Source organism: Oryctolagus cuniculus, chromosome X, assembly GCF_964237555.1.
Source record: "Oryctolagus cuniculus chromosome X, mOryCun1.1, whole genome shotgun sequence".
NCBI lineage: Eukaryota > Metazoa > Chordata > Mammalia > Lagomorpha > Leporidae > Oryctolagus > Oryctolagus cuniculus.
In genome coordinates this window covers 27,599,308-27,626,851 of record NC_091453.1, presented here as the reverse complement: position 1 = coordinate 27,626,851, position 27,544 = coordinate 27,599,308, and the positions used below count along the sequence as shown (strand labels likewise).

The 27,544-nt window shown below is 39.9% G+C and overlaps 1 protein-coding gene and 1 pseudogene across 1 annotated transcript in view; both read left to right on the top strand.

Moving 5' to 3' along the window:
- The first annotated feature begins 253 nt into the window (after window positions 1-253).
- CASK (calcium/calmodulin dependent serine protein kinase) overlaps window positions 254-27,544 on the top strand; it is a 368,265-nt gene continuing 340,974 nt past the window's right edge. The window contains 1 exon segment of the mRNA XM_070067495.1: window positions 254-452. Coding sequence (XP_069923596.1) covers window positions 394-452 — 59 coding nt within the window. The 5' untranslated portion in view covers window positions 254-393.
- On the top strand, window positions 4,059-4,149 carry LOC127485030 (U6 spliceosomal RNA; annotated as a pseudogene).

Here is a 27,544-nt window from a genome sequence, read left to right as displayed (position 1 = left end):
CGCCGGAGCCGGCCTCGGGCAGAGGGAGCGGTCGCGGCCTCGCGGCCCGCGCGGGCTGACGAGTGGAGAGCGCGGCGCCGCGCGGTCCCCGAGGATCCGCACGGCGGGCACCGCGGCCCGAGCAGCGCGAGGAGCAGCGGGCGGGCGGGCGGCGCCGGGCCCGGGCCGCCCTCGTTCCCGCGCCCCGGCCCCGCCGCCCGCGCCGGGGCGGTCGCCCGCAGAGGAAGGCGCTGCAGTCCCCCGGCCTCGCTGCCCCGCTCGAGCCTCCTCAGCACAGAGGGCTCGCGGGTCCTGAGGGGAGGAGGAGAGCCCAGGGCTGGGCACTGAGCTCGGAGGCGCCCCCACTCCCGTTTTCGGAGCTCTCCACGCTGCGGCCGCTGTCCCCTCCGGACCATGGCCGACGACGACGTGCTGTTCGAGGACGTGTACGAGCTGTGCGAGGTGATCGGCAAGTGAGTCTCCACGCGAGGGAGCGGGAGTGTGGAAAAATGCATTTCAATGATGCCCGGGTCCTCCCGCACCCGCTACGGGCCTGCCCCCTGCCCTCCCTCCCTCCTCCCTTCTGCCTCCCTCGTCCTCCTCACCCTGGAGTATTTATAGACGTGTACCTGGATGTTTTGCCGGGCGGGGGTCTAGGGGGTTCTCGGGGATCCGAGCCGAGGTCGGCCACCCGGTAAGGCGTGGGGCCGGCTGCCTGCATTTTCTCTGACGGTTGCACAGGGACGTGGCCGAAACGATTTTATAGTTGCTCCCTGGGAACAGTTGGGGTTATTGTTACCTTGCGAGTACCATTAGACCATTTGCGAAAAGAGCAGTTTGCATTTCCTTTGCTTGCGTGGAGGGAGCGAGCAAGAGCGTCCAGGATTTTTAATTGTGGGGTGTGTGTCTATTGTGCAGGATATTAGACAGATGCCTTTGTGTTCACGCTATGCTCGGATTGGAGGGGGTCATTTAAGACGGGATGCGTTCAGTTTCAGCAAATTCCTCACCTGGTGTAGACGAACATGGAAAGAGTTGGGGGGCACCCGAATTTTAATGCCTCGTTATGCAATAACTGTTCAATCAGTGCTCCAGGCTCCCCCTTGACTATTGATGGGATGGTGGTTAGCGTGGTCGAGCCGTCTGCTTTGAGTCACCGGGCTGGTCTAGAATATAGAACTGACAGTCCAAATGCTCATCCTTTCATCTGTGTTGTATAATTACGCTAGGGAAAAGCAGGGAATCAGATTAATCACAGTGCTGATTGAGAATTAAATCTGCAGTTCCTCATCTAATTGTCCATTCCTTAAATCTGTTTTGAATAGTTTCCTTTTCATTCTTGTCAAACAATATTCCAAGTGCACAATCCTGCTAATTTGCTTGTGAGGGAAATGCTGGCGATCTGAAGTTGATTTCCTAGCTCAGCGTGTATTCTGTGGCTTTCCAAGTTGAGATAAGATTTAAGAGCAGCTTTCGCTCATTTAATAAGGATTGCTAGATAGAGGCCGTTGGAACATTTTACCTCTTTTTTTTCTTTTTTCTTTCTTTCTTTTTCTTTTTTTTTCTTTTTTTTTTCTTTTTTTTTTTTTGCAAGCGGTGCTTTATTGTCTATTTTAAGGGCTGCAGTTGGGAAATGAAACCAAGACCTTAGAGCAGTTGGTTCCGTCTCTTTTAAGTTGTCTGCAGTACTCAATTTCAATTTGTTTGAGTGCTGATAACTCTTTTTTTCCCCCTTCCATATTGAGGTATTACAGTGTTGCCTCACATGGTGAAATTGTGGGTAGAGCTTGCTACACACTTTACTCAGACCCAATTGATAGGAGGACATGTTACTCCTTGCCCCTATTGTTGTGTGAGCAGCCTGTCTGTGAGCGGGAGGATTTCCAAATGTGCCTGCTAAAGTGATTGTGGAAGTGCTCCAGAACAGCGCTGTCCAAAAGATATATAATGAGAGCCACATCTGCAATTTAAAATTGTCTAGTAGCTACTTCAAAAAGATTAAAAACAAGCACGTGGAATTAATTTTGATAATTTTGGTTTAACCCAGTAGATCCCAACTATTTTCATTTCAATATGTAACCAATATAAAGAGTATTAATGAGATGTCTTACATCCTTTCTTTATACTGAGTCTTTGAAAACCAATGTGTATCTTACACTAAGAGTACATCTCAGTTTTCATGCTGAGCTAAATTTTTTCATCAGAAATATTTGATGTGTATTTAGGTTTCATACAATTTTCATGTGCAAAAGTGGATTCACAAACCCAGGTTGTTCCAAACATATATAAAAGTTTCCCAGTAACTGGATCCTGTGTCTCTTTGTAAGCTTAAATTTAAATTCATTAAAATTAAATGAAATTCAGAATTTATTTCCTCAGATTGGCCACAGTTCAAGTACTCAATAGCCACGTGTAAATAGCACAGTTCTAGAGGAAAAAATATATATCACGAATTCCTTTGGTTTCTTCATTCTGAAGAGCACTCAGTGAAGGTAAATTAGGTGTTTCCCTGAAGCCCCCAAATGACTGTGTGTGGGTGAATGGTGTATTTTGCCTCTTAGTTGTATCTGATGTAAATGAGCCAGGAAAGTCATAATTAGAAAATGTGAAATTAAAATGTTAATTATATTGTGATGATGGAAAATAGCTGTCATTGAATCAATGTTGGTGACTAGTTCTGATTCCATAAGGTCTGGAAGGGTGATGATGTGGTCTCTAGATATCGGAAAGAAGTGGTCAGCATCACATTAACACAGATGATATTCTGCTGATTTATAATTGATCCAGTACTTTCAGGTAGAATTAAATTTATCTCTTCTGTTGTTTAAGAATGGCAGTCAGAGGGAGAGCAGGCTAATTTTGAGGTAACAGGTACTCTATAGCTACCTTTACTGTGAACTGAGAAATCTCATTCATACCCTACAAAAATCTGACTTGGTCAGTGCCATTTATAAAATGCCATTTCATGAAATAATGAATCCAAGACAGTCTTGGTGTTAAAGAATGTAATGATCATGTTCCTCACCCTGTGTAAAGGTTGGAGGTTTCTCTGGTAAAGTGTCTCAGTATATATTGATCTGGAAATTGAAATTCGCTTGAGATTTTCTTGCAGGGACCTTGACAGCATACATTTTAACTTGGAATTTGTTCAGTCTGGATTCCAACAGGAAAGCCTTGAAGATGTTCACTTGTACTAAAACCTTTTTGTTGATTTCTAGCCAAGTGCTATGGAATTTTGATTTTTTTATACCAAATTAGTATCACAAGTTGTTTTTCAGCACTAGGTCTTAATAGGTTGAAATTTTCACTGAGATTATTTTAAAGTAGATTTCACTTTTCAAGGCTAATTGGCTATGCACTCACTCATATACTCCATACTAGGCCTTACTTGGTGGCATAAATGGAAATTCTCATTTAATTTAGATCCATTATTGTGAATTTTGTCTTTGGTTGAGAAGGACATCATATAGAATTAGTGAGGTTTTAAAGTATTAGATCACTGTTTGGTGTATGTTTTCTTTCCAGGGGCTGTGACCTTTACTCTTGTGAAAGCTGGCTTTGAAGGAATCTTGTACCTGCTTTGTAAATTGGGAGGATGCCATTTCCTTCAAATTTTAAAAACTTAAAACTCTTTTCCCTGTGTTTCTTATTTTTGAAAGTTTTGCAAAAAATCCGTTGAATGTCATTGTTTCCATAACATTTTTCATGTAGCATCTTTCAAAGGACTTAAACAAATCTCCATTAACGATATTCTGTCCTCTCAAAACTTTCCTTAGAAAATGTAGCAATTACTGGAAAGGAAAGGTATTATGCAAATACAGGTTAGGGTCTAATTTTTATGTCAGAATCACTTATGGTATCTTTTGCAAATTTTTACTTTTTTAGGTAAGTGTACAATCAGTAGTAACACAGGATATTTTAAGACAATTCATCTAAATTAAAACATGGAAAAATGTCTATTTTCTTGGTACAGCAATTTAGAGAAGAGTAGCAAAATGCCCACTGTTTTCACACTGTGTAGGATGAGTATTTGCCCCATTATTTAGGGTGTTCAGTAACTTGTAACTTCTGACTTTCCTGCTCTGGTAGAACATATACTAAAATTGGAATGATGCAGCGTGACCCCTGTGCAAGGATGACATGCAAGTCTGTGAGGCATGCTGTATTTGCTTACACCTCCAGAGCACTTACCATATTTAATTACAGTTACTTATTTATGGATCTCTCTACCTAGCTAATAGGGAGCTTCTTGAGGGCAGGGAATGCATCTCACACAACTTTCTCTACTACTTTAACACACTGCCTGCAACATGCGAGTCACTCATTGGCTGTGGAATGAATTGAGTAATTTTAATAAAATGTCATTAAAAGGCAAGAAGTGTGTTTATCAACCTCAGAGTAATTGTTGTCCCAAAAGGCTATGTGAGTTTAAAGTAGTGATTCTCTACTGGGCTCATACTGAAATCACCAGGAGAGCTTTAAAAAGGTTAAAGCAAGGGCTCTGTGTCAAAGCACTGAAAGCAAAAACTCTGGGAGTGGGTCATAGTCACTGATATATTTTTAAAGCTAAGTGATTCTTTTTTTTTTAAGATTTATTTATTTATTTGAAAGTCAGAGTTACACAGAGAAGGAGAGGTAGAGGTAGAGAGAGAGAGAGAGGTCTTCCATCTGATGGTTCACTCCCCAGATAGCCGCAATAGCCGGAGCTGTGCCAATCCGCAGCAGGAGCCAGGAGCTTCCTCCAGGTCTCCCACGTGGGTGCAGGGACCCAAGGACCTGGGCCATCTTCTACTGCTTTCCCAGGTCATAACAGAGAGCTGGGTTGGAAGTGGAGCAGTTGGGTCTCGAACCAGCGCCCATATGGGATGCCAGCGCTTCAGGCCAGGGCATTAACCCGCTGTGCCACACACAGTACCAGCCCCTCTAAGTGATTCTTATTTGCACCTATGATTGAGAGTTATGGGTTTAAAACTTAAGTTATATATATAATATTTTAGGGTTTGCTTTTTGGAGGCTTACATTTTTTTTACAAAGTAGAATGAACTTTTTATTTTTTTTGGAAGTATTGAAGCTAGAGGACCATAACAAGGATTTTTATCTTTTGTGCACTTGAGCCTTGTTGCGTAAGACTTTAGTTTCCGCCTATGTTTGGCTTTGATTTCTTGGGCCTTTTAAGATTCACATTGATTTATGACATTCATCTAATGCTAACATGGTGATTGTCTGATGTTTGAAACAATACGGAACGAGGATTACTTCAATAACAGTTGATGGCTTTCCACTGTAGTGGCTTAATTTAATATTAACATATTTATCAGTCGTGTATGAATTGTGTTTATACATACACTCTATGAAAAGAGAATGGTTAAGTTGCTTGTGGGCTTTTTTTAAAAGATTTATTTATTTATTTGAAAGTCATAGTTACACAGAGAGAGAAGGAGAGGCAGAGAGAGAGAGGTCTTCCATCACTGGTTTACTCCCCAATTGGCCCTAATGGCCGAAGCTGAGTCCATCTGAAGCCAGGAGCCAGGATCTTCTTCTGGGTCTCCCACACGGGTGCAGGGGCCCAAGTACTTGAGCCATCATCTTCTACTGCTTTTCCAGGCCATAGCAGAGAGTGGGATTGGAAGTGGATCAGCTGAGACTAGAACTAGTGCCCATATGGGATGCTGGCACTGCAGGTGGCGGCTTTACCCACTATATCACAGAGCTGGCCCTCTTGTGGGCTTTAAATTACATTCTTTTGAGTCAAAGAATGCCATTTGCCAGAAAATTGAGTTAAATGCACCTTTACATTAATACTAGATCAATAATATGTAAAATATATAATTTGGCATAGAAAAACCTCATTTGTACTAATTACTATCGTTTTCACTTGTATTGATTGATTCAGTGATTTGGTTTCTGATATGACATTGGGAGTGTTACATGATGTTGGAAAATCTTTCCTGGAAATTATAATTGTACATTGTAGGTAAACTGGTTTTTCTTGTTAGTAAAAGTCTGAAGGAACTGAGGATTTTCCAGAAATGAGTAGATGTTTCATGAAAGGAGTGCATGATCATAGTGACAGCCATGAAACAAGGTCAAGGAAACACAGTTACAAGCTCAGTTGCTGGTAGCCCAGGAAGAATCCAGGTGGTGGGGGTTGAGCTGTGTTTCCACAGAGGAATAACCTTTTCAACAAAGGATGTGGATTCCTACAGATGGCAAACTTCAAAGGGAAGCAATGTTGATTTCTGGTGATGTTGTTTGATTTTGGGACCATTTGGCAGGGCACTGAGTTAACTCCGTTGCTTTTCTGCATGTGTACAGCCTTCTCCTAGTCTCTTTGTGTCTGCTTTTTACAGATTGCCTTAGGACATGTCATTTGCAAGTCATCCCTTGTGGACTCCCTTAACTCCCATGACTGTGACATGCTTCTATATACTTGACATTTACTGCTCATCTCCCTCCGTTTATTTCCTCTATCCATAATGGTTTCATCTGAGGAACTGTATCACTAATGTCCCTTAAATCATGTCCCTGCATATTTCCTTTAAGTTGAAATTTTCCCTCTCCATTTAGCTCTAGTCAATAAATAAACAAGTATACCTTATTTTTGAAATTGTTCTTGAATTATTGCATTTTTGTAAATGTTTTTATATTTTAAGTATGATAAGAACACTGTTTAGAGGAACTTTGACATAAGGTTATTTAAAAATTTTTTAAAGACTTTCATAACTTAATGCCTACTTTGTAAAGAGAATTGACATTTATCTTTCTGATGTTAGGCATTGTGCACGTTTTATCTCGTATCATTGTGCCCATCTTACAGAGAACACTGCGATCCAGAGGGGGTGGGAGTAAGGTACCCAAGATCATGCAGGATTCCAACTCGTTCTAAAGTCTATTCATTTCAGGCTGCCTTCTGCTCTAATTCAAGTTGTGAAAATGCTGCATTGGATTCCCTTAAAATAAGACAAGTCTTAATTTTCAGAGTCTGTTTACTGTAAATTTTAATTGTATGACTTCCTAATTAAATTTATTACCTCTTAAGTAGGGACTATATATACAATCCATTCTTTCAATGATTTATTTTTTATTTGGGCCTTTCTCTTTAATGAAGTATCAGTGTTACCAAACTAACTGATAAATCCATGTATTCTTTAGCAATAGAAATATGAAATCTTAGTCATCTATTGAAAATATAATTTGTTGTGGTAATTTCTCTACCCCTTTGACTCTCCTTCCAATTTCCCTGACCCAGCAGACAAAATAGTTGATTAACTATTCCACACTTGCCAATCCAGAAGTAATGAGGTTTGAGAGATAGGTATTTGTTGGGGGTGGGTTGGGGTGGTTTCCACAGATTGGTTATTCCTGTATCCTGTGATAAAAATACTGAAATTGTCTCTACAAACCACTCGAACTGCAGCTGCTGATACTGGGCATCTCAGTTGCCAACCAGTACTGCACACCTAAATAATCAAGAGCTGAAGTACTGTTGCAGACAGAATAGGTATCTGACCCAGCCAACAAGCCAAAGGAATGGACTGCTTTCAAATTTTTCATTATTTATTTATTTATTTATGTTTAAAGCAATTTTATTTATTTTTTTACATTTTGTTTACTTGAGAGACAGAGTTGTAGACAGAGAGAGGGAGAGAGAGAGAGGTCTTCCACTTGCTGGTTCACTGCCCAAATGGCTGCGAACGCCTGGAGCTGAGCCAATCCAAACTCAGGAGCCAGGAGCTTCTTCTGGGTCTCCCACGTGGGTACAGGGGCCCAAGTAGCTGGACCATCTTCCACTGCTTTCCCAGGCCATTAGCAGCGAGCTGGATAGGAAGGGAAGCACCTGGGACACAAACTGGTACCCATATGGGATGCCAGCACTGCAGGCAGAGGCTTAACCTACTGTGCCACAGTGCTGGCCCCAACCTTTAAAAAGAATTTTTCAAGATTTATTTACTTGTTTGAAAGTCAGAGTTACACAGAGAGAGAAGGAGAGGCAGAGAGAGAGAGACAGAGAGAAAGGTCTTCCATCCACTGGTTCACTCCCCAGTTGGCTGCAACAGCTGGAGTTGTGCTGATCTGTAAGCCAGGAGCCAGGAGCTTCTTCTGGGTCTCCCACATGGGTGCAGGGGCCCAACGACTTGGGCCGTCTTCTACTGCTTTCCCAGGCCATAGCAGAGAGCTGGATTGGAAGTGGTGCAGCTGGGATTCGAACCAGCACCATATGGGATGCCGGCACTGCAGGTGGCGGCTTTACCTGCTATGCCACAGCACCAGCCCCCATTTTTAAATTTTTAGTAGAAACTGACAGTACGGGCTCTAGAACCACCACATATGGCTGTGGGTTTATGCAACAAGGTTCAAGATGATATAGAACCTATTCTCCTTTCTTTCTATTCTGGGGCCACTATGCTATTGGTTATAGAGCCCAAGTCAGTATAGGAAAAGTCTTCCTTTGACTTTTCCCACTGGGAAGATTTCACTTTGGAAGGTGATTTGACTTGTAGTCAATGTGTATTTAAAATTTTGAAATTTAATAATTTTTTTATTTGTTTTCATAAATTAATTTATGAAATTAATGATGCATGGGCCGGCGCCGTGGCTCACTTGGTTAATCCTCCGCCTGCGGCGCTGGCATCCTATATGGGCACCGGGTTCTAGTCCCGGCTGCTCCTCTTCCAGTTCAGCTCTCTGCGTGGCCTGGGAGTGCAGTGGAGGATGGCCCAAGTGCTTGGGCCCTGCACCTGCATGGGAGACCAGGAGGAGGCACCTGGCTCCTGGCTTCGGATCAGCACAGCACTGGCCGTAGCGGCCATTTAAGGGGTGAACCAAAGGAAGGAAGACGTTTCTCTCTGTCTCTCTCTCTCACTATCTAACTCTATCTGTCTAATAAATTTTTAAAAAAAGGAAATTAATGATGCACATAGTAAATTTAAAAATACCTGACAGTACTTCAAAAAGTTTTTGGGGAAATGGAATTAAATAAGTTCATTTTCGTACAAAATTTTTTTTTGCAATCTCTGCATACAAAGTGTCTTCAAAAGGCTCATAGAAAATGTGAATGATGAAAAAACTGCATGAATTTCAAAATTTTTTGTACCCAAAATAAACTTATCTTTTAATTCTATTTTTTTCATGAACTTTTAATAGTTCCCTCATGGGTACTACACAGGTAAATAGTGAATCTCTCCAGTCTCCCACCATTGATGTCCCATTCTCCATAGATAACTTTTTCAGTTTCTTAAACATCTTTCTGGAAATTTTTTATTTAAGAAATAAAATGGGAGAATGTTTGTACACAATACTGAAATACTCATTCTTCATCAAAAAGTAATATATCTGATGAACTTTCCATATCTATCAGTATATCTGTCTGTCTGCGCTTTAGCTGCTGCCTAGTATTCACGATATGCATTAGCGCTTTGGTTTTGGATTGAGTGCAAGCCATTTCCAATTGGATATTGCTGGAAATACCAGAGTAGAACTTGGATAAGAGGTGTAGAGTGACTGAAGATTTGGGAGTCTTCTGTGTGAAAGTGAAACTATCAGTGAATGAGTTCTTGGGGCTTGACTGAGTTGGGTAACTTTGGTTTGAAGTATAACTCACAGAGTTAGAAGAATTAGGATAAGCTGGATAACACAATTTCAAAGTGGGGAAGCTCAATAATGTAAAATGCCAACACACTGAGGACTAAGAAAAGGTGTGACTATGACAGGCAATTTAAAGCATCTATCAAAATGAATATAATGCTTAATATTCAGTTCATCATGTGTCTGAAAAGCTAGGTACTGGCTTTATTTCTGTGAATGTTGGTCTTTTTATATTATCTCTCTATGAATCTGTCTCAAAACGGACATGTTTAGGATTAAAACAAAAAGTAGATTCCTTTCCCACTGCAATTGTGTTTTGCAGATCCTGATGGCTGGCTTTCAGATGAAATAATTTGGTTTTCTAAGATCAGGTCCTTTTAATTCCCTAACTCGTACATGATTATCAATTATATGGAAGCTTTTCATGACTTGACAAAGTAAATTTTAGATACGTTAAATTTACTTTAAGTTCTTCATATTTACCAAACCATTGTTTTCTCAAATCCTTCTACTTTGGGGAACTTAATTCCTTCCTGTTTTTCTCCAGGGTGGATGGGTGTACTATTCCTCTTTCTTAGTCCTCCTCCCCTCTGTACTCTATAACTAAGTTTGTTGGTTGGCTTTTTTGAGTTGTCCACATCTATTGACAATAAGACATTTTTACTTTATTGCACTGAGGCCACTTTTTTTGGCCATCAATACACATTTCACTTCAGCTTCTTGTGTTCTATTACTGAGCCATTGCACATTCTTTTTTCCCCAAGCTTTTTTTTCTTTTGATATACTTTTTTTTTTGCTTTATAACTGTTATTTTGAATATTTGGATTTTTGACAGATAAGAATGACTTTCTCATTTTGGCATAATTTTAAAATATCAAAAATATAATGTTACGTATTTCAGGCTTTTAACCCTGAGCTTAGAATGTTTTGTGATATTTAAATCTAGAATGGAAGTACTACCATTTAACCAGATGCAGATTTTATTGTTTAGTTAAATTAAATGATGCTGATGTTATTGATGAATTTATAATGGTCTCCAGTCCTGCTATGGGATAGTGTATGGATTACTGTTGTACTGCTACCATTTTATGGAGTCTGATTTGTGTTTTTAGAAAACATCGTCAATTTTTGACCTTTCTACATACCCTTGGTATGAGATTTCCCCTAAACATATGGATCACTATTGCTTTGTGGCTTGTGAGGCAGCCCCCAGGATCTGGTCTGGTAACCTTTGGGCACAGTGTAGCCATTGTTTCCTTATTTATACAAAGTAATGGTAGCTGCTTAACAAGCCACTTATATGGATTAGTGATTGCAAAGTGCAATATAAGTATTTTTTATTTCTAAAATGTCTCTGAGATACTCAAATTAGTTTCAGCAGTTATATACGGAAGTTTCAACAATTTCCACTTTACACTTTCCATTGTACATTTTCTCAGTGCTAAACACGGGCCCTGTTACATAAATAATGTAGTGAAATGAATGCTCTTTTCTGCCATGTATACAATATTGTTCATGGTACTAACATTTATTAATTTATACATTCATTTCTAACTGTGGGCTAATTAGTTAACTTCTCCGAGCCTCTATTTCTTATCTGTAAAATGACAGTGATAATATCTGTGTCAGGGCTTGTAGGTTGCTGAGAGGATGGAATAAGATGACGTATGTTAAATGTCCAAAGGTTGTTATTATTTTAATGCAATTATTGTTAGTATTCACTAAATACTTGCCTCAAGGAGCTCTCTATCAATGGGAAAAATTGACGAATAGTTGAATCTAGATCTAATCTAACTGGATTTTAAGTCCTGAAAGGCCTTGGTCATAACTGAATTGTTCACACACCTGCCCTCTGCATAACTCAGTAAATGGTAACCACACAGGAAGTACTTTGTAGCTGTTGAATGAGTATTTAAGTGAGAAATCTGTAGAATGTGGGACAACCTCCTAGGAAGTTGGAGAAATCTTTTTTTTTTAAGATTTATTTTATTTATTTGAAAGTCAGAGTTACACATACACAGAGAGAGAGAGAGAGAGAGAAAATCTTCCTTCTGTTGGTTCACTCCCCAGATGGCTGCAATGGCCGGAGCTGCACTGATCCGAAGCCAGGAGCCAGGAGCCTCTTCCAGGTCTCCCACGTGGGTGCAGGGGCCCAAGGACTTGGGCCATCTTCCACTGCTATCCCAGGCCATAGCAGAGAGCTGGATTGGAAGAGGAGCAGCCGGGACTAGAACCAGTGCCCATATAGGATGCCGGCACTTCAGACCAGGGCTTTAACCCACTGCACCATGGCGCTGGCCCCCTGGAGAAATCTTTATGGAGGAATGAGACTTGCATGATTTGTCCATTTTCTGGTTAGGTAACTCATTTATTAAAAAAAAAAGAGTAGATGAATACAGATAGGGAAAAAGAAAGAAATTCCAAGGTTTAAACAAATAACATTTAAGAGTGCTTTGTATCTTAAAAAAAAAAAAAAGTCATTGCCTCTTATGTACACAGGAAAGATAGTATTGAGTTTATAAATTTCCCTGAGTTGTTTGCAAGTCTGTTCTAGATTATAATTTTGTAGTGTTATGCAAAACTCTAAAGATTCTCTCATAGGTGGGACTTTTATATCATACTTGTTACCTTTGTGCCTGGACACTTGACAGAGTAATTAGTTACTCATATGTGAAATTTCAGGGCTAAGAAAAGGAGAATTCCAGAATATGTATTTAAGCAGCAGCCATATATGAGATTTTTAACTATTATAGTGTTCTTTTACACAACTTCACCAGGTTTTATTGTGACAGCCATTTCTACATCTTAATAGTGAGCAAAAATGAGATAGAAAGATCTGAAAGTTGTAGTCTCTAATACAATTGGGCACTGAATTCAAATTACCTAAATCCACAGATTATCATTTCATCTACTAGGTCATATTACATTATCAGGTATAAGAATGATGGTGTTGAAATTGAGTGCTCTATTTAGACCACTTACTTCTATGGAAATATTCCTTTAGGCTAGCCTCAGAGAACAGTAAAAGGCATCTTTTCCTACGATAATCCTTGGGTAGTATTATTTAGGTTACCAGTTTTTGCTGACTTGCATGTGAGCCACTGGTTCAAAGGCAGAATTGTCAGCCTTTGTTTATATAGAATCTCTACCAGTCCTCTCTTTAGGCTTAATATCTTAACTAGGTTTTTGTTCCAGCAGCATAATATGACATTGAATTTGAGATTATCTTTTTAATAAATCATTTTTCTTTAATTTAGTCACTTGTGAAATAATTAGATACTTGTAAAACAAACAAAAAACTGTTTTTACTGAGGACTTTCTTTAATTATACTCCTATTTCATATAAATTGTTACTGGAATATTCATATCACAGATTAGAGTGAGAATGTCATTATCACACATTATAATCAACATATATAATATTTTTAAAAATATTTTTAAAAACATGCTAATCTAAATGGAAAAACCTGTCCTCACCATACATATTGGGGGGCTATGTTTTTCTATTTATTTTTTGAAACATTTCCCTCTTGTGGATGTGAAAGTGATTTAGATAAATACCTATTCAAATGCAAACACTTTCATTATCATCATTACAGAAAGAGCCTGAAAATCTGGAGAGGGCTCATTCTAGGCTTGCTGCTCTACTTTTTGGATTATCTACATTAATATTTCTCCCTTTGATGAGTATTTCTATTATACTGCTGGGTCACCACACTTCCATAATCTGTGACCCACTTGCACTAATGGTCCAGTGGTCTTATAAATTGGCATCTGATTCAAGTTCAGGATTCTTGGTTAGACTTGCATGGGTGGTTTTAAGATTAGACCCACAAATAAGAATATGGGTTTGTATATCTTATTAAAATATTTTCTCCAGGAAGACATATTTGTAGACGGTCCTAAAAAGATATGTGTAAATTTGATTTGAAAAATGCAATTTAAGACTTGATAGGCAAAGTAAGTACTTTAAGGAAACATTTCAAGTAATCTGCATGCTATCACCATTTGGTTTATTTTCCTCAGTTTCTTCATCTTGTAAAGGAAGGATGGCAATAGCAATGTTATCTGCCTCCTGAGATTCTTATGAACATAAAATGGCAACTCTTAAAAAGTCTTAAACAACCTTATATAAGTATATATGTTTCAATTTTGATGAAGTCAAGCACTTCTAATTAGAAATTTGAGTTTACAAGTGTCATTTACCTTTGTCTTTAAAACTGAGTTTCTTTTTGTTTTATTTATTGACTGTATTAGTCAGCATTTAGTTACCATAATGAAATATCTGACATGGGCTACTTATGAAGGAAGGGGGTTTATTTTAGTTCATGGTTTGGAGCCTCATAGTCCATGATTGGGTGGCCCCTTTGATTTGGCCTCTGATGAGGGCAGTGGATGGTAGTGGTGGAATGTGCACAGAAGGATCACATGGTGACTAGGATGCAGGGAGAGAAGTTGGGTCCCATTCAGGCTCTTATAACCAACCCTCTCAGGACAGCTACCTTCCTGAGCACACACCTCCAGTGACCTAAGGACTTCCCACTTTGCCCACCTCCCAGATATCATAATTAAATTAAGTTTCTGCTCTTGGTAAAATTGACTTAGGACTTTAAAATCCTGCATGAGTTCAGAAGCCAAATCATATTTAAACCATAGTGTAGATCTTAATACTGCTCAACTCTTTATAGGACTTAGACCATGTTAGGGGGAAATGTTAAATAGATTTGAGGGTGAATTGTGTTTATTTTACTGATGGGGCAATGATGAATTTATACTGAAATCAAAATGAAGAAAGAATTCCATACTATTGTGTTTCTTCCTGCTTCTCTTTAAATTATTTAATTTTGATCGACTTCTCAAGTTTGGAACTTACTACAAATGGCAAAGGTATATAGTCAATGAGTTGCAAACTTTGACAGTTACTTAAAATGTTGAACATACTCTTCAGTCAGCAAGGTCTCAATAACAGATTCTCAACATGTAGATCTTGTCATGATCAGCAGCAGCAGCTGGGAAGTTGATAACTATGCAGCTTCTTGGGCCCCGTCCCAGCTCTGCAGCATCGGAAGCTCTGGTGATAGGGTTTAGCGATCTCTCTTTTCACAGGCCCTCCAAGGGAATTCTGAAGTCCACTGAAGTTTGAGAACTGCCGACTTGGAACCTGAGATCAGGGGTCAGTAAATTTTAGCCATGTGCCAAATTGGCCAGCTGCCTGTTTTTGTAAATAGTTTTTCAGAACACAGCCATGCTCATTTCTTTAAGGATGGCTAAGGCTGCTTTCATGCCATAGAGCAGAATTGAGTAGTAGGACTGAGATGGAATGGCCCACAAAGCCTCACTATTTATTATCTGGCTTTTTACACAAAAGCCTGCTGATCCCTGCTTGACATGAAGCTTTAGTGCTGTTTTCTTGCCCCTAGTTCTCCACTGTGAACAGCTAAAATCATCACGTACACACTTCTGTTTGCCTTTATGCTGAACCCTCTTATTTCTATAAACCCATTTCTCTCTCTCTGATACCAAATTATTCACTCACTGATGAGAGCCTTGTGAATGAAAATAATATACTACTGTGCCCTTTCCTTTTCTGTTTGGTAATGGTGGTAGCCTGTTTAACAATTCTGTGACCTTTCCTCACTGATTCTGAGCTAGTATGTCCTTGGTTTTTCTGTACTTCAGTGTAGCCTAACTTAATCATCTATTATGATCTTCATGCCACCTCCCCGCCCCCTCCCCATTCTCACTGCTTTTTTACTTCCTCAAGAGACAGCCCACCTTGTGACTGCTCAGTTTGGGCATTCGTGTGAGCTGTTTGATGTGCACTGGGCCATTCTAAACAGCACCATCCCATCTGGAAAATTGTTAGCTTCCTCATAGAGTACAATAGTCACTTATATTTTATCAGGATACTTGTTGAGTGCATATGAGGATGCTTCTAAACATTTGTGGAAAAATAGAATTAAAAGATAAGTTTATCTTTGTATAATAATATTTGAAATCCATGCATAGTTTTTTCATAATGTAAATTTTCTATGAACTCTTTGAAGTACCCTCACAGATACTGAATGTTGTGAGCGACCTTAGAATGTTTGTTGGGTGTTGTCATTAGCTCTCCCACATCTAACCAAGGATGGCTGTTTCTGATCTGTCATTGTAATATCATGTTGCACTCTTGATTTTCCTTTGTACTTTCTCTCTTATTAAGGCAATTGGTGGTCAGCTTCATGTAAAGTACAGCAACTGAATTTACCATTGTTGTAATTGATACAATTTTTCTACCTATACCATTGAAGGAAATGTAGTAGCTTTTGAAAGAAAGGCCTTTTTATAGCCTCCATTTGCTCTAGTAATAAGATCAGGTAAAAATGTGGTTTTGCAGCTGTGATTCCATGGTTATATTTTCCCTACATTATTGATGTTTTAAGTTAGGAAATACAGCTGGGCCACGTGATACTGAGCTATATTACTTGTGAGTTAGTTTGGACCGTGATTCTTTCAGTTAATCTGGGTAGGAAATGCTAGGTAAGACACAGAAAATAGTCAATGAGCTTGAAACTGGAAATGATTGAGTTAGTCCCTTCATATAGGCTTTCCCAATCAATTTAATTCATACCTTTTCCCCTGCATACTCATCCCAGAGGCGAGGTACAAAGAGAGAGTTGGGCAAAGGCCAGCCGTTAGAGTACAGTACTTAGGTATGTTGCCAAAAGCATCCTTTCTTTTTTTTTTTTCCTTTTTTTTCTTTTTTTTTTGACAGGCAGAGTTAGACAGTGAGAGAGAGAGACAGAGAGAAAGGTCTTCTTTCCGTTGGTTCACCCCCCAAATGGCTGCCATGGCCGGCGCACTGCACCTATCCAAAGCCAGGAGCCAGGTGCTTCCTCCTTGTCTCCCATGCGGGTGCAGGAGCCCAAGCACTTGGGCCATCCTCCACTGCCTTCCTGGGCCACAGCAGAGAGCTGGACTGGAAATGCATCCTTTCTACAAGAGAATTTGAACTTTACTGTTTTCTGCAATATAGTGTTGGACATGCAACATTTTAAAAATTAAATTGTTATTTATAGCAGTGAATAACATGTGACCTCTTTTAAAGAGAACAGTGTTATTGTCCCATCCAACACAATAGCCACCCACTGGAATCATATGAACAACCTCATCATTTCTCTTTTATCCTCCTGAAACAGGAGTTGGTGTTGATGAAAGCTTAGGAAGTCACACTGCACTCAAGGCAAGAGACACGGTCTGATGATGCTTGTGTTGTTATTTTCCTCCCCTCCCCCACCGTCTTGTGCGTGAGTCTTGGGACAACTCTACAGAGCTGGAGGTAAACTTTAATAATTCCCCTCAGTTCCTTGGCAGCTGGCCATGCTCAGGAGCTGGGTGCTACTTCCAGAGTAGCAACTACTGTACACAAGTTCTGCCAAATGTGTGGATTTTGAGCCATTTTGAAGGCTGTAATGTTCATACTCAGAATTCCTTAGAGAGTATCATTTAAGGATACTCAGTATCTGCTGTGTCTGGTAAGGTTCATTATGAAATGGACACTGCACTGTGGCCTCTGTGTGACAAAATTATCGGAGCTTATATTCTTTTAAAACCATGTTTCTTTTATATGTGTCTTGAACTTCAGTAGTTCAGGGTTCCTGGCTGTTATAGTCATTGTTGTATCTGTACCACCTAGGGTAGTGTCTGGTACATAGTAGATGTGCAGTGTATAGTTGTTTAATTGATTCAAAAAAGAGGAGGAAGTGAGCAAACACATTACAAAAGAAAATGCACACTGTCGGGAATGCATATTTTCCTTTAGTGTTAATATTTTGCTGCTTGAAAACCATCTAATTCCTGTAATATCTCTTTGAGAAAGTTTAGTAGACATAGAATTGTATAGTATATGCCGAACGTACTGATGGAATCCCAAATAATACTTAGATTCCTTGGGTGAGATCTATAAGATCATTGTTATAATTAAACCAGATGAAGAAAAGAAGTGTATAAAGTTGAAATAGAATTTTTGTAGTGAGTAAAATTACAAATAACAGACTTACTGTATCTGAAACTATTTACTCTTTTGTGAAATGGAGACAGTAAAATCTGATAGGATTGTTGTGAAATGAAATGAGATTGTGAATTGGAACATAGTACATGGAGCCTTGCAAGTGCTGGAGAAGTTTGAGTTCTTTCCTAAGTTCCCCCTGTGTGCTTAGCTCTTCCTTCTTCCAAGTGTCACATTGATTCCCTTTTCCTTTCTACTTGCTGATTTATGGTTCCATTTGGGGCATGTAGGGTGAGTCGTGAAGCTGGACGTGATCTTCAGTCACCTAGCCAGTCCTCGTCAATCTTGAGCAAAGGTAAGGGGCCAGATGCTAAATCTGAATATCTGCCTAATATGGTAGCCACCAGCTAGATGTAGCTATTTCAAGTTAATTAGAACTAAATAAAATTAAACATTCATTGGATAGACATTCCTTCAAAGATTTAGAAATAGCCCATATATACATGAAAAAGTACTCAACATCAAGTCACTACAGAAGTGTAAATCAAAACCAAAATTATATACCACTTCACATGTACTAAGGGATGGCTAGAATAAAAAAGATGAAAAGTAACAAGTGTTGCCAAAGATGTGGAGAAATTGGATCTCTCATACATTACTAGTGGGAATGAAAATGCTGCAGTTACTGTGGAAAACATGCTGGCAGTTCCTCAAAAAGTTAAGTATAGAGTTTCTGTATGATTTTATAGCAGTTCCACTCCTAGGTGTATACCCAAGATAATTAAAAACATGCATTTACACAAAAACTTATGCATGAATATTCATAGCAGCATTATCCATAATAGCAAAAAGGTGGAAACAACCTAAATGTCTATTAACAGATGAATGGATAATAAAATGTGGTACTTGTACACAATGGAATATTATTCAGCCATAAAAGGAATGAAATACAGACATATGCTGCAACATGCATTAACTTTGAAAACATGCTAAGTGAAAGAAGATGCAAAAGATGACATATTGTGTCATTTTGTTTATATACAATGTCCAAACTAGGTGAATCTGTTGTGACAAAAACCGGATTACTGGTTACCAGGGGATGGGAGGTAGAATAGATCGGGGATGACTACTTATGGGTATAGGATTTGTTTTATTATTAGTTTTTTTTTTTAAGATTTATTTATTTGAAAGGCAGAGTTACAGACAGGCAGAGAGGGAGCGGTCTTTTTATCCTCTGGTTCACTCCCCAAATGGCCTCAATGACCAAAGCTGGGCTGATCTGAAGCCAGGAGCCAGGAGTTTCTTCCACGTCTCCCACGCAGGTGCAGAGGCCCAAGGACTTGGGCCATTCTCTGTTGCTTTCCAGACCATTAGCAGAGAGCTGGATCAGAAGTGGAGCAGCTGGGACTCAAACTGGCGCCCATATGGCATGCTGGCACTGCAGACAGCAGCTTTACCCACTATGCCACAGCATTGGCTCCGTGAATTATATCTTTTTTCTTTTTAAAGATTTATTTATTTACTTGAAAGAGTTACACAGAGAGAGAAGGACAGGCAGAGAGGCAGAGAGAGAGACAGAGAGAGAGGAGAGGTCTTCCATCTGCTGGTTCACTCCCCAATTGGCCACAACAGGTGGAGCTGCGCCAATCAGAAGCCAGGAGCCAGGAGCTTCTTCCAGGTCTCCCATGTGGGTCCAGGGGCCCAAGGACTTAGGCCATCTTGTACTGCTTTCCCAGGCCATAGCAGAGAGCTGGATCGGAAGTGGAGCAGCCGGGTCTCAACCTGTGCCCCTATGGGATGCCGGCGCTGCAGGAGACGGCTTTACCCGCTATGCTTCAGCGGCAGCCCCCGTGAATTATATCGTTTTTTAAAAGATGTATTTATTTATTTGAGTTACACAGAGAGAGAAGAACAGGCAGAGAGAGAGAGGGAGGGAGGGAGGGAGATATTGAGAGCTTGAGAGAGAGGAAGAGGAAGTCTTCCATCAGCTGGTTCACTCCCCAGGTGACTGCAATGGTCGGAGCTCAGCTGATATGAAGCCAGGTGCCAGGAGCTCCTTCTGGGTCTCCCACATGGGTGCAGGGGCCCAAGGACTTGGGCAATCTTTCACGGCTTTCCCAGGCCTCAACAAAAAGCTGGATTGGAAGTTGAGCAGCCGGGACATGAACCGGCGCCTGTATGGGATGCCAGCACTGCAGGTGGTGGCTTTACCGGCTACACCACAGTGCTGGCCCCATGAATTATATCTTGATAAAAGATTTTCTTAAAACTTCAGTGCCTTAGTCACATCAGCCACATTTTAAATTTTCAATAGCTATGTGTAGCTAGAGGCCCCATGATAGAAAATGCAGATTTAGAACTTTCCCACATTTCTTTCAGTATAGAAAGTTGCATTAGGCAATATTAACCTACAGAAACTGAGATTCTCAGTTTGGGACCAAAAAATAAAAAAGAAAGACCACAGCCAAAAACCAAACAAAAACAAAAAAAAACCACAAAAATCCACACACAGAGAATGGTAGACAGATTATGCTTTGACAAAAATGTTACTGTTAAGTAATTTTATTCTTTGTTGCATTCTGACTGTTGCCCTAAGAGATCCTAAAACTATTTTCACTTCATTCTCAAAACAAATGCATGTGGTAGGTCCTATCAATATTTTTTATTTGATAAATGAATTTATATGAATTAATTTATAAATGAATTAATTATAAATGAATTAAAATTATTTTTATTTTACAAATGAATTAACTCAGGTTTTATTGAGTTTTAAGAGATTTGCATAGCTAGTGAGGGTAGAGCCAACTTTCTAACCTAGCTGTAGCATACAAAAAAGTACTTAACCTCTATTTTACATTGTTTCTCTCTGGCTTTGGCATTTGGTTTTCTTGCCATCCATCCTCCACTTCCACTTTGTCGCTAGCCTAACAGAGTTATTTAAACCACCATAAATGCAAGTTCTTTTTGTGCTATAGCGGAGGATAGTCTCCTTTCTCCTTCTGCAGTCTTCCAACACTAGATGTGCATACACTTACCTGCCCAACTTAGTGGAAATCTTAATGTAAGCATCTTCTTGTGCAGCTGTTTTATGTTCTTAGTAGGCTTTTTTCCTCTGTTTCCATTTCTGTAGTTAATTTTTTAAAATATTCCTAAAGTTAAAAGATATTTACTCAGTAGGGAGTCGATTGTGTTATGATAGTCTGGGAGGCTACCATCTCCAGCTGACTCAGATTCCAGGCTGGCTCTTGAGCACTGAGGCCCAAGGTCCAGGTTGACCCTGTGGACCCAGGATTCACATTGATTCCTATGAACACAAGCTGCAGGCCTGACTCTATTGGCCCAGTCAACAGGTCGATCTTAGTGGACCCCAGGACCAGGATGGCTTCCATGATCTTAAAATCCAGCCCTGTCCCAGTAGACCCAGGCTTCTGGCCAGCCTGTCTGAAAACTCCAGTAGGAAGCCCGTCAGTGGACCTTACTAGAAAATCCTCTTCAAATTTCTGGGTGGGCTCACTGGTGAAAGGCGTTCCTTGCTGAAACCAGTCTGAAATCTGCAACAGGATACTGTTTCAAATGTGCAGATGCCACCATAAGGCCACAAGGATCTCACAACATCAGGGGAACATGACATCACAAAGAAACAAAATGAAGCACAGTAACCAACTGTAAAGAAATATAGGGGCTGGTGCTGTGGTATATAGTGGGTAAAGCTGCCACCTGCAGTGTGGGAATCCCATATGGACACCAGTTCAAGTCCCAGTCTGATCCAGCTCCCTGCTAATGTGCTTGGGAGAGCAGTGGAGGATGGCTCAAGTGCTTCTGCCCCTGCACTCATGTGGGAAACCCAGAAGAAGCTCCTGGCACCTGGATTTGGGTTGGCCCAGATCTGACTGTTGTGACCATTAGGGGAATGAACCAGCAGATGGAAGACCTCTTTCTCTCTCTCTCTCTCTGCCACTGCCTCTGCCTTTCTGTAACTCTGCCTTTCAAATAAATAAATCATTAAAAAAGGAAATATAGATCTATGAACTGCTTGATAAAGAATTCAAAATAATTTTCTTAAAGGAGTTCAGTGAGCTACAAGAAAACATAGACAGCTAAACAAAATTAGAGGTTCACTGAAGAGATGGAAACCATAAAAAAAGAAGTAAACATTCTGGAGCTGAAGAACAGAGTGAGTGCACGGAAAAACTCCGTAAAGGCATCAATAGAAGAGTCAACCAAGTAGAAGAAATAATCAGTAAGCTTGAACACAGATCATTTGAAATTATCTAGTCGCCAAAACAAACAGTAAAAAAGAATGAGCAGGCATTTGGCCTGAAAGTTAAGATGCCACCTGGGATGCCTGCATCCAGGCATATTGGAGTGCCTGGATTTCAGTCTCAGCTCCACTGATTCCTACTTCCTGCTAATGTGCAATCTGGGAGGCAGCAGATAATGGGATGGCTCAAGTCCTTGGGTTCCAGACCTGAGTTGAATTTCCAGCTGCTGGCTTCAGCCTGATCCTGCCCCAGCTGTGGGAAATAATTGGGATATGAACTAGCAAATGGGAGCTCTCTCTGTATCTCTGCCTCTCAAAATAAGTAAATAGTTTTTTAAACGAAAAAAGAGTGAAGGCAGCCTACGGTAATTATGGGGCATTATCAAGCAAACTAATGTGTACATTATGAGATTTTAGTAGGAGCAGAGAAGGGGGGGGGGGAAGCTTATTGAAACAAATAAAAAACATACCAAATCTGAAGAGGTAAATGAACATTCAAATTCATGTAGTCCAATGAACCCCTAAATAGATTAAATATAAAAGAGATCTTCACTGAGACATAATATAATCAAATTTTTAGAGAATTTGGAAAGCACCAAGAGAGAAGCAAATTGTTACTAGCAGTAGAACCCCCATAAGACCATAAGAATAAATGAGATCACAGAATATTTCTTAGCCGAAACCTTGCATACCAGAAAAGAGCAGGAGGATATATTTAAAGCACTGAAGGGGAAAAAAATAGAAGCCAAAATCTTTTATGAAAATAGACATAAAAATCCTCAATATTATACTAGCAAACTGAAATCAACAGCTTATTAAAGGGATCATAAGTGCTTGTCTCAACTTCAAACAAGTGGCAGGGAGACTAGCTCTCCAAAACAAAGAATTCATTCAAGATGACAGGAGATTGCAATCTGGGATATAACTGGTGTGGTGGACCATGGACATAGCCAGGGAGGCAAAAGACAAAATGAAAAAGGTTACATAAGTTGGTGAAATAGTTTGTCCTTGGCTACAAAGATCAATAATAAGAATGGCATCAGTTCAAGATTAAATAGTTTTTGGGTAGTCCTCCCATAGAAATATTTTTGGTGAAAGATTATGGTTTTGATAGAGTCTTTAATGTTACTTCTTCTTAGTGGGTACAATATACATGAAGACCCATCCCCTCGCCCCACCTTCATGGTTCCCAATTGTTTTGACATAAGTGACTCCAGTTTGATTCTGAGAGCTGTCACATTTAGTAGAATAATTGTGATGGGTCTGAAGTGACTTTTTATTTTGTGGTTGGTTCTTCTTTATTGTGCCTTCTCTTAGTACAGATTATTTGTAATTAAGAACAAAAATTGATAATCTCATATATTATCAATATTTTGCTATATTATCTTTTTTTTTTTTTTTGGACAGGCAGAGTTAGACAGTGAGAGAGAGAGAGAGAGAGAGAGAGAAAGGTCTTCCTTTTCCATTGGTTCACCCCCAAATGGCTGCTACAGCTGGCTCGCTGCACTGATCCTAAGCCAGGAGCCAGGTGCTTCCTCCTGGTCTCCCATGTGGGTGCAGGGCCCAAGCACTTGGGCCATCCTCCACTGCCTTCCTGGGCCACAGCAGAGAGCTGGACTGGAAGAGGAGCCACTGGGGCAGAATCTGGCGCCCGGACTGGGACTAGAACCCAGGGTGCCAGCGCCGCAGGTGGAGGATTAGCCTAGTGAGCCATGGTGCCAGCCGCTATATTATCTTATAGATTTTATTTCTGTTTTTTTGACTGAATAATCTATATTGACCTGATTTCAAGTTTGCTGATTACTTTCTTCTGTCAACTTAAACTTGCTGTTGAGTCCTTCCAGGGAACTTTTCATTTCAGTTATACTTTTCAGTTCAATAATTTCTACATGGTTCTTTTTTTATGATTCATTGTCATCACACTTTTCATTAATCCTTTAAACCTTGGTTTTTTTTTTTTTAGTTCTTTGAACTCTTTGAACATATTTACAATGGCTAATTTAAATTGTTTATGTTTGTCTAGCAGGACCAACAGCTGCCCCCCACCCACCACCAGGGAATGTTTCTTTTAGCTGCTTTTTTTCTTATGCATGGGCCATCCTTTCCCATTTCTGTGCACATTTCATATTTTTGTTGTTGATAATAGTATTTTAGATAATACAGTGTAGCAACTCTGGTGTCTGATCTCCCTTCTGATAGGTGTTTGTTATCTTTTGTTTTCGTGTTGTTTGGTTAGTGACTTGCCTGGACTAATTTTGCAGTCTGCATTTCCTGTAGTGTGTGGCCACTGAAGTTTTCTAGAGTTTTTCATTTTTAAAAAATTTTTGTTTTGGGCCCAGCGCTGTGACATAGCAGGTAAAGCCGCCACCTGCAGTGTTGGCATCCTATATAGGCACCTGCTGCTCCTCTTCTGATCCAGCCCTCTGCTATGGCCTGGGAAAACAGTGGAAGATGGCCCAAGTCCTTGGGCCCCTGCACTCACGTGGGTGACTCAGAAGAAGCTCCTGGCTCCTGGCTTCAGATTGGCACATTTCTGGGCGTTGCGGTCATCGGGGGGGTGAACCATCGGATGGAAGACCTACCTCTCTCTCTCACTCTGCCTCTCCTCCTCTCTCTGTGTAACTCTGACTTTCAAATAAAATAAATTTTTAAAAAATTGTTTTTATTTTAAAGTCTGTCTTCCTAGGTGTTTCTGTTAGGTCAGTATTGCTTAGTGGTTGGTGATGATTGACTAGTTTTCCTTAAATACTTTGAGCCAGTAAGACTTCAGTCTTTTATGGTTGGGAGACTATGTGTGGGTAGTGGCACACATTTAAAATTTGTACAACTTAGAAATATGCTTTGGCTTTTACAAGACTTCACAGTCAACTAGGATCAGTAGGAAAATGAGATCCTCTCCAATCTGTCTTGAGCACATTCAGAACACTGCACATGCACACAGCCTTGTAGAACCCTCAAAATATGTCAGAGCTTTAAGTTCCCTATGACTGTCTCATTTCCCAAATCTCCCTTTTACATTTTTGCCTACTCTCTTGTTTATCCCAACCGGTACTGCAGGGTAAGCAGCTGTGATGTTTAATTGTTTGCAAATGATTAATATTGTTTTCAACAATGCCCTTGGCCATGCGGCTTTTCCTTGGACTCAAGATCGGGTCAGCTCCCTTCAGTGGCAGTGTCCACAAAATTATAAGGCCATAGAATTATGGTTGTGGGGATAGAAGCAGCCCTGAGTCAAAAAGTTGCAGAACTTGCTGATTTCACCTAGCTAGTATCAGTAACCGAGGTCCTCACTCTGCCATTGCATGAGTCCTGTCCTACCCTCTTATACTTTCAGTGTATTTTTATAGCCTATAGTTTGATAGATTTTTAATTTAGTGTAAGTATTCCTTTGTGTTCTTGATAATCCATTATAAATAATTTCAGATGGCTGTGTATCATCTCATCATTTGAATGTCTGCTAATTTATTTGGTAATTCCCCTATTGTTGGACTTAAGATAATTACTTGTGTAATTTGTCTGCTTTTCCCAACAGTCTCTATACTCAATGAGGTCTGGGATTGTTTTGTTTACTACTTCATCCTCAGTGCCTAACATATTTTTTGCTAAATAAAGTTTTCCTCCAGTTTCTAAAATTTTATAGTTAATACTTCAAGGTGTATCTTACTTCCAAAGCTTTATTCAGATTTCAGGTTATTTTCTTCGAATGAAGTTCTGAAATGGGATTTCTTGATCAAGGGTTGTAGACATTTCTAACCCTCTTGATACAGGTTGCCAGGTTGGTTTCTAGAAAAGTTCTACCAAAATATTTTATTTCCACAGTAGAAAGTCAATAGTCCGTGGGGTTGAGACATGGTAGGTTGAACATAAAGGGGAATTTTACACATATACATATACAGAAAGAGAGAGAAAGGAGGAAAAGAGAACAGAGAAATTGGATAAGAACAGTTAGAAAAAAAAAAGAACAGAGTTAGTTTTTAAGAAGTACTATTTCCTGGGGCTGGTGCTGTGGTATAGCAGGTAAAGCTGCCACCTGCAGTGCCAGCATCCCATATGGGCGCCAGATCGAGTCCCGGCTGCTCTGGTTCTGATCCAGCTCTCTGCTTTGGCCTGGAAAAGCAGTGGAAGATGGCCCAAGTCCTTGAGCCCCTGCACTCACGTGGGAGACTAGGAAGAAGCTTCTGGCTCCTGGCTTTAGATTGGTCCAACTCTGGCCATTGCAGCCAATTGGGGAGTGAACCAGCAGATGGAAGACCTCTCTCTCTCTGCCTCTCCTTCTCTCTCTTTGTAACTCTTTCAAATAAATAAATAAATCTTAAAAAAAGAAGTACTATTTCCCAAGGAACCCTTTTTTAGAACCCAAGTCCTTCCCCAAATAGAAATTTAAAGGCACAACTGGACTTTATTTGGATAATAGTGGATAAGGTAGTTTATTAAACAGCTTAATAAGCATAAAGGTTTTTTACTAAATAATTTATTACTAAAAGGGTATGCTGACAAGAAAGTAATTAAGCAAAGTTTTGCAGAACTGTCAAGCTTGAAAGTTTGGTTTGCCACCATCTTTTTTTTTTATTATTTGACAGAGACAGAGAGAGACAGAAAGGTCTTCCTTCTGTTGGTTCACCCCCCCAAATGGCTGCTACAGCCAGAGCTACGCTGAAGCCAGCAGCCAGGCGCTTCTCCTGGTCTCCCATGTGGGTGCAGGGGCCCAAGCACTCTGGCCATCCTCCACTGCCTTCCTGGGTCACAGCAGAGAGCTGGACTGGTAGAGGAGCAACCAGAACTAGAACCTGGCACCCATATGGGATGCCAGTGCCGCAGGCGGAGGACTAACCAAGTGAGCCATGGTGCTGGCCCTGCCACCATTAATTTTACCAGTTTCTACTTCTTTATGATAATGCCTCAGTCCTTTGAATTATGGTGTTTTTTATGTCAGCCTTTCTTGAGAATAAATCTATTTCTTTTGGTGCAATATTTCTTTTTCCTGAACTGTAGAATTAGATCAATTAGTGAAAAATTGGGTATAATAGTGCTGAAGGCTGGGAACAGCCTCCAAGAATTATATGAAAAATATGGGACTAATATGAAGCTGCTATGAAGCAAATATTACTGGTGGAAAATTTTATGATTCAGTGATGTTTATGTTAGTTTAATGTCTTCAAATGTTTTTATCCTTAAATGGTCACTATACTTATACTATACTATAATATTTACATAGTATTTTATACTTACATAGTTAATGTAAGTTAGCAAGAGCAATACTGGGCAACTAAGAGGAAATTTTACTTTCAAAATATTGTTTTGTGTTGATAGGTTTCATTTGTATTATAAGTCACTGCAATGTTACACATCAGTTTTGCACTACAACAAGCAATAACATGGGAGGTTTTTTTCAGCTTAAGGGCCTTTTTTCTCTTAAAGCTTTCTTCCCTTGCTCTGGAAAGTACTAATTCCAAACCCTTTTTCCTCCTCTCAGTTTTAGGTTATCAGGGGATTTTTGTTAGAGAGCATAGGTAGATGACATGCAGCCAGTGTCTCCAAGTTTTTCAGACCATCTAAAGGTACCTATGGCTGCTGTGTTGTCTAAAACTTCAGTTGGTTTATCTATTGGAAGATGTCAGGATTTTCTTTTCTCATTTTTTAAATTCCATAACAGAAGGAAAACTGAAATGGAGAAAGAAGATGTTAGAGGTTATGATATTTTGTGTGAATTTGAAGAGTATTGACATTTC